The sequence below is a fragment of the Strix uralensis genome, chromosome 3, assembly GCF_047716275.1.
Source record: "Strix uralensis isolate ZFMK-TIS-50842 chromosome 3, bStrUra1, whole genome shotgun sequence".
NCBI classification, from domain to species: domain Eukaryota; kingdom Metazoa; phylum Chordata; class Aves; order Strigiformes; family Strigidae; genus Strix; species Strix uralensis.
Genome location: NC_133974.1, coordinates 56572355 through 56588880, shown reverse-complemented (window position 1 = coordinate 56588880; position 16526 = coordinate 56572355). Strand labels below are relative to the sequence as shown.

At 39.0% G+C, this 16526-nt stretch overlaps 1 protein-coding gene across 3 annotated transcripts in view; it reads left to right on the top strand.

Moving 5' to 3' along the window:
• CEP85L (centrosomal protein 85L) overlaps window positions 1-16227 on the top strand; it is a 159344-nt gene extending 143117 nt beyond the window's left edge. For all 3 annotated transcript variants that reach the window (XM_074862364.1, XM_074862363.1, XM_074862365.1), the window contains 7 exons: window positions 855-1007; window positions 1280-1434; window positions 3627-3744; window positions 4064-4114; window positions 9717-9824; window positions 10194-10407; window positions 11731-16227. In XM_074862364.1, coding sequence (XP_074718465.1) covers window positions 855-1007; window positions 1280-1434; window positions 3627-3744; window positions 4064-4114; window positions 9717-9824; window positions 10194-10407; window positions 11731-11894 — 963 coding nt within the window. In that variant the 3' untranslated portion in view covers window positions 11895-16227. The remainder of the gene's footprint in view (window positions 1-854; window positions 1008-1279; window positions 1435-3626; window positions 3745-4063; window positions 4115-9716; window positions 9825-10193; window positions 10408-11730) is intronic.
• Window positions 16228-16526: the final 299 nt, after the last annotated feature.

Genomic DNA, 16526 nt, shown 5'->3' with positions numbered 1-16526 from the left:
AAATAAAAACTTCCAAGATATCATTGACTTAAACTTTTCAGGAGGCTCTGTTACTGAGCTCTGACATTGGCAGTGTCACACATTTATTTCTCAGTGAGATGGATGTCTGTAGCACTGAAATAAAAGTACGTTTAGCATTTACTCTAGTGACAAGTATTTGATATCTGTGAATTACTACACCTTAGTTCAAGCAATAGAGATACTGTTTTTCATTAAATTGGCCTATGACTGGAAAATACTCTTCTTGCTGCCTTCCTGCTTTTTTTGACCTGGGTAATAAAACAAAGTATGTGTCAGGAATGCAAGCAAAGATAACACAATATCAAAAACCTTTTTCAGGCTGATGGGCAATTAAGATGCCTTTAGAAAAGGTGTTTAGGAAAGCCACTATTCTGTTTTGATGTCCTCTGATGTAATTTTCAGACTATATCAAAGTCAGGTTTTTAGCTCCAGTTCTTGTTGGGTTAAGTTCTTGGTCCCTGTGTTTTAAGTTGTTTTCCTAGACCAGAGGAAGAGGTTGGACTAAAATATTTCCTGATCATTTATTGCATATGAGCATCTCCATTGGTGAAAAAATTAAGAATATTTTAACTTTTGTTGAACTGTTCATGTTTTCAGTTTGCAAGGCATATGAAGTGTTCTGGGCAGAGGTGAAGCAACTGTGGTTTGAGGTCATGTGTGGGTCTATGACTCGGAGCTGCTGGGATTAATTATTCTTCGGTTTTGTTTTCTGCAGTAACAAACCCTTTCAAGCAATTTAGAGTACAGTTCTTGAAGAGTGACCAGCCTCTGCTTCCAAAGCAGGTTTATTTTTCACTGTAATCATAAAACGTTGTACCCTTACTTTCTTCTAGCTTAAAACTAGAGACCGATATATTAATAGCCTGAAAAAGAAATGCCAGAAAGAGTCTGAGCAAAACAAAGAAAAACAAAGACGAATTGAAACATTAGAAAAATATTTGGCTGACCTACCAACGCTGGATGATATAGAAGGGCAGACTAAACAGGTAAGGTGAAGGAAGTTTGTTTTACATTTTAAAAATACAAGTAATCTCCCTAATATCTGTTGTCAAATCTTTTACAGTTTCAACATCTATTTTTTCCCTATTTGTTTAGGAAGAGAAGTATTTCAATGTTTTAGAAAGCACTGTAGCTATTAGGGAGTCTCAGAAAAGTGAAATGGGTCTAAGATTATACAGAAGGTAACTGTAAGGCTGTGGCCTGCTGCCAGGCCTTCTGCTAATGTGGCATCATGTCTGACTAATGTAACCTGTGTTAGCTTCAAATTCTAGAAGAGAAGAACAAGCAACTTCAAGAAGCTATGACTGAGTTAGAAAAGAAGCTCGGAGAGGCCCGATCACAGTGCAGAGAGAGAGAATTGCAACTGGTGTGTCAGAAGAAAAAAGAAAAAGAGCTGGTCACCACAGTACAGAGGTATGAACAGCTGGTTGGGCTGTGCCCTGAAACCGGGTGTACTTTACCACCTGATGTTGAGACCTAATGTTATTTGCTCTCTTAATCTATTACAATGATAATGATTTTTCATGGTATAAATATATTACTGTGTGGAATGATGGTGTAATGCAATAGAAAATCCAACAAGATTTTTATTTGTGTCAAGTTGCCAGTAATACCACAGAGAAGAGTCTGCCTAGAACACTCTTCACTGTCTGTCTTTAAAGATGTGGGACACCACTACAATGGCATCATAGCCTGCTGCTGCTGTATAGAGGATAGAATAAACATGTGCAGCAAAGGGGGATTGTACAGAAGCTGTCAGCACTCATATTTGATAACTAATCCTGTCGCGAGCTGTGGAAAAGCTCCCTGGATATTGGCTGAGGGGTATATCAGGGAAGGGTCAAAGATTTATTTAAATCTTACCTTTTCACAGAGGGTGGGGGTGTTTTCAGGGAGACTTAGCTGTAGCTAATCTACTGTCATTTAACTTGCATAACTATGAGAAATGAAATGGGACAGAGAGCCATTTGAAGATTCCAGATGGGACATGGAGACGTTGTTACTATGGTATATTTTAGATGAGGGGAGGTGCTTAAACACTTATTTTTTAAAAAAAAGGGGGGAGGGGGAAAGCAGGGGGAATCACTTCTAATAATTTATGTGGATGTTACTACAGTTCACTGTCCCTCCATTGGGTAAAAGTGCATGCCACAGGAGTCTGAAAGTGTTTCCATGATGAAAGGCAAGCTGGTTAGGACACCTTGGCAGCCAAATTGTTGACGCATTGTTTCCATCTTACCAATGAAAGGCCTTTTTTCTTCATGCCCTCATAATTTAAAGGGGGATCATTTTGTCTTTTCTGAAAGCCTACAAATATTTGAGGTGGCTCCTGGTTTCTAAATTAGACAGCAAGATTAACACTAATAAAATGTATTTCCTTTCTGAGAGAAGATGAGCAGGCAAAGGCTCTAACTACACCTAGGAGCTTGAGTTGAGTTGAGAGGGTCTGAAGGTCATGCCCTCGTGGGTGTAGCTGGCAGGAGTGGCTTTATGCTCCCCCTTACAAGTCACAGAGGGCATGAAGGATAGGTGTCTGGTTTAACTCCAGCCAGCAACTAAGCACCATGCAGCCACTTGCTCACTCCTTCCCCTTCCCAGTGGGATGGGGAGGAGAATTGGAAAAAAAACTTATGGGTTGAGATAAGAACAGTTTAATAACCAAAGTAAAATAAAATAGAATAATAACAATCATAATAAAATATAGTAATAATAATTGTAATGAAAAGGAATGTAACAGAGAGGAATAAAACCCAAGAAAATATAAGTGATGCACAATGCAGTTGCCTACCCCGTGCTGACTGATGCCTGAGCAGCGATCCACACGTTCTGGCCAACTCCCCCCCAGTTTATATACCGAGCATGACGTTCTATGGTACGGGATATCCTTTTGGCTAGTTTGGGTCAGCTGTCCTGGCTGTGCTCCCTCCCAGCCTCTTGTACATGCTTACTGGCAGAGCATGGGAAACTGAAAAATCCTTAATTTAGAATAAGCACTACTTAGCAACAACTAAAACAATAGTGTTATCAACATTATTCTCACACTAAATCCAAAACACAGCACCATACCAGCTACTAGGAAGAAAATTAAATCTATCCTAGCCAAAACCAGGACAATAGACCACCAGTACTCAGTGCAGCCTCCAATTCTGGACTTTGCTTTGAGTTGTACATGCCCCAGTGAGCCTGATTTTAAAGCTCATGTAACTTTGAGAGGTCTGAAGACTCCTCTGATCTATGCAGGTGCTGGTTTTGCCTCCCACAGTAGCACAGAGCAGCTGTGAACACCACAAAGCTTTTCTTTGCTCCTCTCTGCCCTCTCTCCCTATGCTGTACTGCTGGAGCTGTGCCTTTTGGGAGATGCAGCACAGAATCTGGCCCATAAAACCATTCCTGCATGGATCTGTTCTTGTTAGTGTCATGGTAACTTCAGTAGTTTGGGATTTTTGCATCATTCATCCACTGCTGGTTTGCTCGTTTGTAAGGCTGGATTCTTCTAGGAATGGTTTTATGGTTCTGGTGGTGCAGATTTCTAGTTTTTCACTGGAACACACAACTCTTCTGATTTCTGTCAGTGCACTTAATTTTTCTTTCATGTTGAATGGCAGTTTACAACAGAAAGTAGAAAAATGCCTGGAAGATGGTATTCGCCTTCCCATGTTGGACACAAAACAGCTTCAGAGTGAGAATGAATGTCTCAAAGAAAAGAATGAGAAAGCCAGTAAGGTTAGTCTGCAGATGATCTGTTGATGGAATCTTTAACGTTGAGTCCTGCATTTCTTTTCTTTTTTTTTTTAATTTAGAAATAAATATCTCACTAAAGAATTACACAATTGTTGCTAATTCAAATGGCTTTTCAGTACCTGTTTCTGTTCAGTACATTTGTTTTGTGTGACTTGCCTGTTCTATCAGAGTTAAGCTCTGTCTTGTCATTTACATTTTCAAAGATTCTATTTAAATTCTATGGCTACACACCTGTAAGCTGATTTTTTTAAAGGATCTGAAAAGGTTCAAGGCTTTTAAATGACTCAATTTTATATTCTAGGTCATAGACAATCAACAAAATCAGATAGCTGGACTGATTTTAGACATGCAGGTAAGGAAGAGTGTATATTCTGTTGTTTACTCTTTACATTTTTAGTCCATAAAGATACATTAGTAAAGTTGAATTTCATCCTTTTATCTTCCCAAATAGGAGGCAAAGTTAGAAATGCCAAGAACTTAATCTTATGGCCTGTAGTTGACTTGTGTTCTCTTGCAGGCTCATAATGTATTCATTACTGATATTTGTATGGTTTAAGCACTTTGCTGGTACTCATCATAAAGTGAAAAACTGTTGCATGTAGCATCCTTGCGCTGCTGATCTAGTGGATGTCATATCCGAACTGCTTATTTCAAGGGTGAGGACTGCCTGTGTAAGTAACAGCGAAGCCTCTCATCCAACTTCGGGGTTCAGGTGATCATCCAAAGTACAAACAGTGATACTGATTAGGAGCTTCACTGCTGAGATCCTTAGTAGAGACAGGTGCCTTTCTAAACCATACCACTTCACATTTCACGTTGTTTAAGCAGGTCCCTCTTCAAGTGGTTTCTGACACGTCACTCACTTAGATAACTCTCTTGGTGGATTTTGGGCACCTAACTTGGAGCCAAGGATTTTTCAAGACAGCAGAGGCTGTCAACTAGGAGTCAGTTGCAGCTCTGTGGATTGGATTAACACAATTGGGCTCCTGAGACTTGGAAGTTACTTAGTGACCAGTGTTTGTTGTGGAGAAAAGGAAACATTATACAAGTTATAGGGAAGAAGGCATGACTTACTCTAGAAAAAGCATTTATAAAAACAAACAAACCTGTTTTCAGCACGTACTGAAGCCAAATTCAATAAATTCTAGTTTCTCCATTCTTCTCTTAAATTGGCATTTGTCTCCACATTTTTTGCTTCCTTGCCCTCCAGAGAGACTGAAGTTACAGGGTTGTCCCTTGAGAATGAAGAAGTTGCTCTACTTTGGCTCTATGTACATTAGGTTTGGAAGAACAGCTGAATGGTAGTAAGCAATCAGCTGAATGCCTGCTCCCTTCAAAGTGGAGGGGAGTACTCTGTGGAGCTCGAATCCAAATAATGGAGACACACAACTGCTCGCATAACACTTGCTAAGAGAACGTGCTTTCTTATTTCCACTTTGCAAACTGGAGCCAAGTTTACTTCTTCATAGCTGTTGAAAGTATGTTGTCTTTCACCATTAAATTGCTTCCTTTCTCTTCCATGCAGGTAAATAGCAAGCCTGATTCCTGTTGGCAACCGTATTTTTGCTTGATTAAATCACAGCTTATTAAATACATCTGTAGAGAAACAGTAGGGGATTTTAAGTTGCAATATAACATATGTCTGTGAACTGAAAAGCAAAACTAAGCTTCTCTAGGTTTGAAGAAGACAAAATTTATCAAATTGAGATGTTTTCATGGAGCAGCCAGTTATATGCAAAAATTGTGACACAGGCAAATGTTGTTTCAGGTATTTCATAATTTAAAAAAGGTTCAGATTGAACTCCGTAACCTTTCAGAGGTTCTTTGTCTCTCTTTGTAGTTTAGTTAAGATTATTTACATATATGTATATGTATATGTTGTCCTTATAAGAAATATGCACAACTTGCCAAAATGTATTTTCACCAACCTAAATCTTTTAATGTTTCCTAAACTTTTGGTTCTTTCTCTCTCCATCACCTTTATCTTGAGACTAGCGATCTTTGTGTGTGTTTATACAGATGGCTGTTTGTGTGCTTAGTCTGAAGTGACTTTAGGGAGCTGAGACTGGGAAATACTGAGTAGTTGTGACAGTCTGTGAACAGAGTAGTGTTCTGTTCTCCAGGACTTTCCCTTTTCCCCTTTTGAGGTATTTTATATAAGGACAGAAAATAAGATTTGAAAATGGTGTTACCCCTCAAATTACTTGTAGACTACAGCAGCTTCTTTGTATTCTTGATCTCCGTGGCCCTCCACATTTGTTCCTTGGGAAGCATTGAACAGTAGTTCATTAGAAACTGAAATCTCTGATCAGCACAGAGATACAATTTATCTTCAGCTCAGAAGATCTCATTTTATTCCCTGTCTTCTGCCACATTGTAAATTTATACTTGAGAATGTATTTCAGTTCATTGCTTTTAACTTGAAAGCTGAAGACAAAGACATTTTATTTCAAACAGCAGTGTACTAAGCTGTACTAGTTTCTATTTGCTCATAATCGTGGTAGAATGATTTTGATCTTCCTTGTATGGTTTTGATTGATTGATTTGTTCTCCTGAGTGTAAGGGAGTAAAATTCTGGTTGATCTTGACAAGATGTCATGCTGCGTATATAGTAGATCTTCAGAAAAATTATAGATGAGTGGTGTGTGTTTTAAAAAAAAAAAAAAAAAAAAATCTGTATTTACATTATTAATTTAGATATCACAACTAACATTTTTTGGTACCAAAAAAAGACAGTAGAAGTAAGTCAGATTGTACGATGCGTGTGTCACCCAAAGTATATCTGTCAGTCCTGTCAGTCACAATAAACCCAAACTGTGCTAAGCTGGGAGTAACGCCACCAAATTGTAACTTTGGAGAACATATGGAAAAATTAAGGGTGAAGTATGGAGGACTCATAGCACTATGAGCAACTGGGAAATCACAGCACTGTGGGTTTAGCCAAGCTGGTAAGCACATGTACTTTTTCTGAGCTTTAAGATAAGGGTAGCAGATGTTAGGTGTATCTTTTAGAAATAAACACTGATTTCCACTTCTAGTAGTTTGTGTTAAATGGTGCAATTCATGAGCTGAACATGTGCACATTATTTGAAATATTCTAGAAGTTGTTTTTGGAGTAGTTTGCAGAGTTATATAAATTTAATGGCAGATGTAGTTCTAAAAATACACTAGGGAAGGTAATATCTCTGAACCTGTCTTCCCCACCACCTATCCCCATCCTCAGGAAGGCTGCACAGTCAAAGGTTTAATGTCTGGCATTGACACAAACGTGAAATATGTAAGTGGTAGTACTAATGCATGTGTCACCACTGCGGCTCTGGGTGTCCCTGAACTTGCTTATCATCAGACTATTAAACTCTGAAGATACTTGGAAGCTGGGAGGGGGTTTTGGGCACCTGTACTGCCCCGTTCTCCTCGTCTTTCCTAAGTATCTTCTGTTTGGCTGCTGCCACAGACAGAGCAAGAGGCACCTTCAGTCTGACCCAATATGGCCATTTTTCTCAGTAGATAATGTGTTTAAAAGACTAAAGAAGACGATTGAACACCACTGCAGGTTTTGCTCATCTGCAAGCACGACAAAGGAAATGCCTGAAGCAGAGCTATTTCCTGCCCTCTCCTGGCCCAGGGTGCTTCCTTTGACGTGGGGCAGGGTCCTCTTCCCTCCTCCCCTTCCTCCCTCTGGAGTGTGAAGCTGTGGTTTCTCGCACAGCTTATCTTTCGGATGCATGTTACTTCAGCACTTCCTTTCGAGGGGCACAGCGTGGGTGAACTGAGAAGCACATCAAGTGTGTGAAAATGGTTTTAAAAACAAGTAGTCATTTCTGGGTTCTGCCTGCTGATTCTTTTTACTTACAGGAAAATAGTGTGGGTTTTTTTTAGTCCATATTAAGTGTGTAAATTTTAGCGCCATTGTTTTCCAGTTTTGCAAAGCGTATGACACAAGTACTGGCTTTCCCTCACCACTTGTGCGGTGTTGAGCTGAATGTGTTGGGAAATTCTGTCAAAGCTGTGCACCTCCTCTGAGTGGCCAGGCCATTGAAAACTCCACTGAGTGCCAGCCCTGCCTGGCCTCTCATTAGTCCCTGCCTTGTCATCAGCACTAGTAATTCTTATAGCTGGCAAGTCAATTAAATGGCTTCTCATCCACTCTGTAGGCCATGTACATGGTAAAGGACAGGCCTGTATATAGGCACAGTCTCCTATGTGCTACATTCTCTGGTACTGGTACCCTGAAAGTTCTATTCTTCATACATCTTAGGAGAAACTCTCACAAGAGTAAATTTGGCTTCTTTTCCAAAGCTAAATTGTTTTCCTAGGACCGCAAAACCAACATAACAGAACCCACAGCAAATTGTGTCAAGGTAACTGGGGAGCTTGGGGTTTTTTCTGTCTTTGAATAAGGTTGCAGAGTCATAGTGCAGCAATTTAAACATATCTTTTACTAAAGAGTGACTTTGGTCTTTCTACAGCATTTTATTTAAACTACCTTATAGAATTCCCCATGAGAGTTATCTGCTTTAGAAGAATAATATTTAGGATTGTTCCTACAGAGATTCAAGAAAAAACATTCTTCTGGGACAGTGTCATTCCATAAACTGAGAGCCATTGGTTTGTGAAATGCTCCTTCTCCCCCCATCATGGTCTCTGGTTCCACTCTGTTGAAGGTTGCAATCAAATCTGTGCCAAGGCATGCACCGTTGTTACCAGTGCTCCAGCTGTATTTTGAGCATGCTGGGATCAGATTTGCATCTTATAATTGAAATTGGGCAGCAGGTTTTACATACCAAAGTGGTGAGCTAGGGATGGAGAGACACTTTATATGCACTGTGCTAGCACAGTATTAGATTTGTGAGTAATACCATTAATGACAAAAGAGGATTTTTTTTTCTTCACAAAAGCTGAAAAGATCTGTGTTTTAAAGCATCAGGAGTTTATATAGTCACTATTCATTGTTACTAGTATTCAGATAAGATGGTTTGAATATTTCTAGTTCTGAATTTTGCCAGATGACCTCAAAAGACGTATCTAGAGATCTAAAAGCAAACTAGTGGAATAAATATGAGTGCTTTTAACAACAAAGACACCTGTGGTTATGCTGAATTCACCCCAAAAAATCCACTTTGGAAATATCTCATGATTTCTGAGGGGAAACTGGGGACTTGACAGCAGCTGATTCCATGTTGCAGCAGTTGTTTGTTGCTGCTTGTGACTGATCTGGAAGTCAGTCATGGAAAGCTCCAATACAACAACATCCTAGAAATTTACTGTTTACATTGCTGAAAATAGTAATTATGGTATCTGTTAAAAATGACACTATAAACTGCAAATAAGTTACTTTTTTGCCTGCAGTTGTTGTTTTCTTAGCACAGTAGAGTTGTGTAGACTGTTCTGTTCCATCTTGTGTGTGAATGGTTTTAAAAAGGTTGCTGCTGTGTATCAACAAAGGCTGTCTTCTCAGCTGCATGGAAAGTGAGGTGAATTCTGTGTTATAGAAAGTTGTAGGAAGTCCTGCCATAGTCTTTGTGGAAAGTAGAGGCCAAAAAAAAAAACTTCAGTTACAACACGGAATTGCACAAATTAAGCTTAGTTGTCATTCTGCTGCTTATTTCAAGTGAAATTGTTTAGAATAAATGACTTTGCATGGTTATTTTAGACTTCATGCATTCCATATTGGAGTAAGGTTTTGCACACATACAGTCTTTTTGTTTCTAAACAGATACTGCTTATTTAAAGGGCTGAACTGATACTTGGAATACCTGTGTTACTGTACAGAGAGCTGTTGGGATCCACCTGAATATTACCAGGTGGAACATGGTAGAAAATAAAAAGTGAAGAATTAATACAAAAGCAATGAGTAACTGAAACTTAGAAATTTACTGAGGATGCATTGTTTGTCAGTGCTAATATAAAGTACGAAAATTTAAAATCATTACCTGTGTTTTCATTCACTTTAGTCTATGCAAGAGAAGCTTTTGCAAGAAAAGCTGATAGTTCAGAAGATGACAAATGAGCTTGAAGAAAAAGAAAAGAATATAGAGCAGTTAAATAAAACTCTCTCTGAAGTAAGTAAAAACTCCAGTAACCCAACCCCTTCCCACACTCGCTGGGAAGAGCCTTATAGAATGATTATGAGATCCCATGGTAGGACTGTATGAGCTTAATTACATATTTGACAGCTGGCTGCCGTGCAGGCATATAATAGATACCAACCCTACCTCAAGAAGTGAGAACTTCAAGGGTGAAGGCAGCTAATCAATGTAACATAAAAGCTGTCTCTCTGCCACTCTTTGGACGGGTACAGAAGTACTGATTACATGTGTGGAAATTAATTATTTTTAGTTATATTGTTTGTGGTTTGAAACAGGAAACTTTCTGCTACAGTGCATGCTGCAGACTAACTTTCCCCTTCTTCCCATTTACTTCTCACAAAGAACCAAAGACTGATGGAAGAGAATGCCTGCCTGAAGGAGCAGATGCAGCAGGTGGAGCAGTCCAGGCAGCCAGTATCTGAGAAGATGCCTATAGCAGACCAGTTGTTCAAGGAAATGTCCCATTGCTTGTTTGACTTGAAAGCACTGTGCAGTATTCTTACCCAGAGAGCTCAGGGCAAGGAGCCTAACCTTTCCTTACTGCTGGGAATCAGATGTAAGTGATGTTGTCATTCCGATGCTAATAGTGTTTTGACACAGAGGAATAACAGTTTAGCAAAGTGGTGCTTGCACTTGCCAGCTGGACAGGCCAGTGTCCCCCTTGCTTTGCAACTGGAGCAGTCGTGGGTGAACTGTACTCCTGGAGCTGTCTTGAAAAGCTGGGCTTTTAGTGCACCTGGGCCACTAAAAACATACATAAGGACACAGGTCCTTCCCAAGTCAGGAGAGCAGGTAGCTGGCTCTTCATATGGACCCAATCATGGATATGTTCACCCAACTAGAAAAGAAAGGTGTGTAGCCACATGTCCATCCCTCCTAAGTCACCCTGAGGGTTAACGGATGCTTTTCTGCCCAACATACTCTGCCCTATAAACTCATAATGAGGGAGGTGAGGCATAAGCAGGCCTGGTGTGGCTTTTGTTTTAAAGCCCTTGAGGTCAAGTGGTAGGAATATACATCTACTGTTTGAACATGTATATGTCTGGTTGGGGGGTGGGTGGATCTGTGTGTATTAGATAAGTCTAGTGCCAGGCAACTTCATCTCTGGTACTGTTAATGGCACATCTAGTCTTCACCACTTATTAAGGTATTAAACTTAACCAGGAAAAGAGAAGCATGCCCTAAAGCCAGTCAGACAAAGTTTCAGCGTAGTGAGCTTGTGTTAGGTCTCTTCTTTTAACAAGTTTAATAAACAATTACATTTTTTTGTATCATATTCCATTGTTTTCTGAATGTTAATTAAAATTAATCAGATAGACTGGTTGCTGAACTGGACCATCAGCAAAGTAGAAAGGTAGAAATATAGTGTCCTGTGCAGCAAGGGCTACTACACACTACACAGACTCACCTGCACCATAACCCCCTGAAGTACTGGGGAGTGCAGCATATGACGGTCTCGAAGTCCACAAGACCATCAGCTGACAGGATGTCTGTAGTACTGTCTCATCATCTTACATGGCCTCGTTTCCCAAGCCCTCCTATCCCTCTTTTTCTGAGTGGCTATAGAAACCTCCAAAATCTCTACGAAATGCCAATTCTATCAATTTTTTTCACTGCTGTTGAGATCCATCAGACTTTGGCAAGTCTAGATCTTGGTGCAAACAGAAAATCATGTCTTTCAGAGAAGCAGTGATGGGCTCTGAATTGACTTTTAAGTTAACTCAGTATCACATTTTGTTGGCTTTTTATTATACTAAAGCATGATTTGTCTTGATGTAATTAAAGTGACCTACCCCTTATTTCAAAGGGGACTGACTAGTTGAAGTATTCACAGAGCACAGTTGCTAGAGCTTTAACCTTGGGTGTTGTTTTTCTGTAGCGCTGAGCTGTTCAGCTGAAGAGAATGAAAATTACCACAGCACAGAAACCCTTTCGAAGAAGCTCTTGGATGTTTGTCAGTTACGAAAGGATATCGATGAATTAAGGACTATAATGTCGGACCGTTATGCTCAGGACATGGGGGACAATTGCATTACTCAATGACAACATTTCACCTAGTAGCAAATGACTTACTAAATGCTGCTGTGTCACAGGTCTTTGCATTTCTATTAAGGAGCCATATTGGAAGACTGCAAACAGCGCCGCGTATGCGTCTCTGAGGATTGCGTGTGTTTAATCTCTGGAGTCTGATGGGAAGGGAAGAGTCATTGTTTGAACAGAGTGGTACAGACTACAAGAAATCTTTTCTCCGAACTACTGAATGTAGGAACAAGCTGTGAAGAATGATTCAGTTGGATACTCTGTTTCTTTCATTAGGGCTCATTTTATTACTTCAGCTAGTTTCTGGAATCAGAGCATCAAAACAGCTGTGTTGCTACTACTCTCAGCCCTTTCGTTCATCAAGGGTTTGTATGTCATTATCTGTGTTCTGAAATTAGAGCAGAGGGTTGAAGGACCTATAGCTGTATGTGGTGGAGCCAGAGACTTCTGCAACTGCACTTCACTCTAGAAATTGCAATTAGAACAATCTGGGAGGACTACAAAAAGTAGTTGCTCTTCAAGTTGCCTAAAACTCTAGGAAAGATGTTTTTAGTAGTGGATATCTAGCTTGTTTGCCCAGTAGCAGAAGAAAAACTCCTTTATGCAAATGAAGTCCATAAAATATAGCACTATCAAATTGTTTTAAGCACTCTCACATTGCTGTAAGAAGTTTCAGTAATACAAAGTCTGTGACAAACCTAGAGAAGCTGGAAGGCATGGAACTTGCAGCATAGTATGTGGCTGTCAGAAGAAAAGAAAAAGAAAAAAAAAAAAAAGGACTGTATTTTAGTGTTTGTACCATACTTATTTTTACCTTAGGTCATCTCCATTTTTAAATGTGCCTGGTCTGTGTCCCATCCCTGAAGTCCTCTGATGTGGTTGTGAACCACCTCAACCATTTTTTACCACAGCTACAAAACGGGTGTTTGGCACTTGGCAAAATCAGGGCTCAGAACAGAATGTTTCCACTTAGCAGTATTAAGTACTCGGTTATCTGAGAACTGCAAAATTTTCCACATTGTTTGGGAATTCTTGATTTCTCTATTTTTCTAGGAAGCAATTACATTAAAAAAATAAGATCATGTTCCATAGTTTATTCAGTGAGTGTCACTTGGCAGTGCTGTTTCACTCCTGTGGGACAGATGACATATTAATACTTCTCATTTCCTGGAACATTACTGCAAGTTAGCTGCACAGTTATGCATGGCATAAAATAGTATTTAACTGAAGGAAACAAAAACTTGCAAAGAGCAAAACCACTCTCAAATTACACTGTTAAGAAAATATATAAGCATCAGTTACATATATGGTATTAAAAGAAAGTTTCAGATTATTAAGGTGCAAGTCAGTCAACTGACCTATAGTGTGGATAACAGCAGAAATCTCTTAGAAAGCTTAATGGTTAGAACCAAGTAAATTCTAGGGTAATATTTTTATGGCAAAAGTGCTAGTATCTTCAGTTTTCTGATTATGTGAATGGAAAAAAATGCTATAGCAATGGTTACCTGTTTTAACTTGGTGATGTTTTGCTTTCTGTTCATTGTTAGTTACCGTTAATGTTGTTTTTATAATTTAGTGATTTAATTTTTTTTAGTTATATGGACTTATTTATTTGACAGTTTTCTCTATCCTGAACCTACACATGGACTAATTTGTGAAAAATTGTGTTGCTATTTATATTATTGCTACATGGTGTTTTCAGATAGATTAATCTGACTGGTTCAGCTCCTGTGAGCACTAAAACAGTGTCTAGATGAAATCTCAAGTGAAATTGCCTAGTGTCTCTGCTTCAAGGTAAAAAAGGAGGCTGTTTTAAATTTCTGTGCTCTTTCTGTAGGTCTGAAGGTATGCTTTTGTACTAGTGCAAAACTGAAAGCAAGGATCTCTGCAGAAATGGGCTTGCACAGTTTCCTATGCCTCTAACAGTATTGGCTTTTGTGACTAGGGCCTCAGCTTGTTCCTTTGGTGTAGTTTGCTGGTTGTGGCCCTGCAGTGAGGTAATAGTCTCCAATTTATGGCATCTGTCTTCTATCAGAATTCAACAATACCATTTCAGGAGGAGAGTGGAAACACCTAAGTTGCATGTTACATTATTTCCTTACATGGAAACATAGTACCTATAAAAAAAAATATCACCAAACAGCATTTTTCTAAATTTGGTGGCAATAACAAGGAGTTTAACAGAGAAATTAGAGAGGAGCAGGAGACTTTTTGAGTCACTTTGAATATATAAGCTGTCACTTGGCTGGCATGCCTCCCCCATCCCTCCTGTTAAATAGTGATAACTGTACTGCAGAGTTGAGATCAGTAATTTATATTTGCAAAGCACTTCAGGAGCTTTTATGCTCTTCAAGTATTAGTTGAAAGTCCCTCAGGAAGGAGGTCCCATTTTATTTGTAATACTTTGATTGCAAATGCTGTAATCTTGCATTGTAATATTTTTATTACAGAACATGTAATATTTATGTTGACTTTAAAGCACTTGATTTTAAAAACCCCTGAGTTTATCTGCCTCAGTCAAATTAAAGTAGGGAGCTAATTGATAGATGTATGAGCCAAAGATGCAGACTACCAATTGACTGTAGTGATACAGTATTTTGCTTTGATTTCTTTAAATTTGGCCTGTTGTAGTAGTAGCAGTTACTATATATGCATCAGTTTACGGATGCCTCTAAATGGAATAAGCTTTGTCTACGATATGCATGATTGTTTAATTGGTTAAAATGTAGTGTGTGTGGTCTCATTCGGCATATTTAATACAGAGTTGATTAATGAATGTTAACATTGGAATTGCTTAGATTTAGTCATGACAACTTTTTGCTGTAGCTATTAGACAATCTCAAGGGCTGAAAAACAACTGCTAATGAATGGATATTGTACCGTTCTGGCTGTCAGCAAATTTGTACAGTAAATTTTGTATCATTTCAGATTGAATTTATACAATCCTTTAGAAGATATTTACAGTAACTACTGTATTCGAGAATGTATTTTGAAAAAGACTTGGAAAGTAACTGTCTTTGGACAAGCTATAGATGATGCTATGTATTTACTATATAGACATAACGCAGCTCAGTTGTGTAAACGTGATTTAGGTTGCTAGCCTCAGCTGTGCAGCTTTGTAGTGTTATAGTTGTGTGAAATTGTGGAGGTTGCTGTAACCACCCACTTGGGCTCTGGCATTCAAAACTGCTGGTGGCCGTGAAGTCATCATGAGAGCTGAAATTTTGTCCTTTTCACTCCAAAAGGTTTCATTCCTTCCTTTGCCCTCACTGCCTGCCTTTTGTTTCAAACAGTTTTTTGGACGTTTTTCTTGCAGGGTAAGAGCACAAAGAAAGCAAGCAAGCAAGCAAACCCCTTCCTCTACAACCTGCTGCCCTAGCACAGCCAGCAATGGCACGTTGCAGTCTCTCCATGTGGGTGCAGTTTGCTCCAGTTTTCCTTATCCTTAACAACGATGTTACACAGGTGGAGTTGGAGGTGTGATTGGGCTCTTCTCATTGTGTGATGAGTTCTGTCATGAGTGGGGAAAAGATCTTCTGAACTAATCTGCATTCTTAGACTGCAAACAAATCAGTGGTTATTATCTAAAGGGATAATCTATTCCAACAGCTCATTAGCAATATTAATTCCACAGCTGCATACCTTTGTGCCTTTTTTGCCTGAAGTAAGTGTATATTCCCCTTGAACTTTAGATAAGTTAGGATGCTGATGACTGCACCTTGTTTTCCTTTTACCTACCGATAGTTTGTTTATAAGCTTTTGTAGTAAGAACTCTCGCATAATGTCTAGAAACAGAAGTACTTAAACTAGGTACTAGGTGTACACTTCGAATGTTGGGCCGGTCGTAGTATGCAGCTTCTTTGAAAATGAGGCGTGAGAACTCAAATCATAATGTGTTTATTTTGTGTATATTAATTACAGTATATCATTAGTTCAGTAGGGAGGAGTGTCTGGAGCTATCTTTTAAAAGCACAGCTGACACATGTACTGGATCAGTCCCTGAAGACTGGTAGTTTTGTAAATTGGGTTCAATTTTTGAACCTCTCAGAATACCTCATATGTAAATAGAGTTGTCATGACTTAATCACAATGTGTTCATTGTAAAAAGTAAAGGAGCCACTGGCTGGCTCAGCTTTAGGCTTGTTGTTCTTGCCTCTTTTTGTAAGTTTTTTTTAAAGTAGGGTTTACAGCTAGAATTTTGAATGCCAAAGTTCTATTTATTAAATAATAATAAAAGTTTTCATTGTTAATGACTGGTATTTTTCCACTGGAATTTGTTTGTTGATGTTTGGGATTTGTATTCACAGAGCAAAAATAAATTTTGTTACAAAAGTGATTTCTTCATGCTTCTCATTTGTCCAATATCTGGCATGTGACAGAAGTGACCTAAGCTGGACCAAGGGCAGGAGACAAGGAAGCAATCATGAAAGATCTTCCCAACACCCACCCCAGCTTCCCTTCAGTGGTCTATAGTTCTGCTTGAATACCAGCTGACTGAGCTCTCTCCCTGGCATTAATTTTTTTTTAAAACAAAAACAAGGCCTTGGAAGCAAAAATACTGTATCAGTGTAATGAAAGTATTTTAGAGCAGGTTTAGAAAGTGTTTTAGTTCCTTGTAAAGTCCCTGTTGTTGTC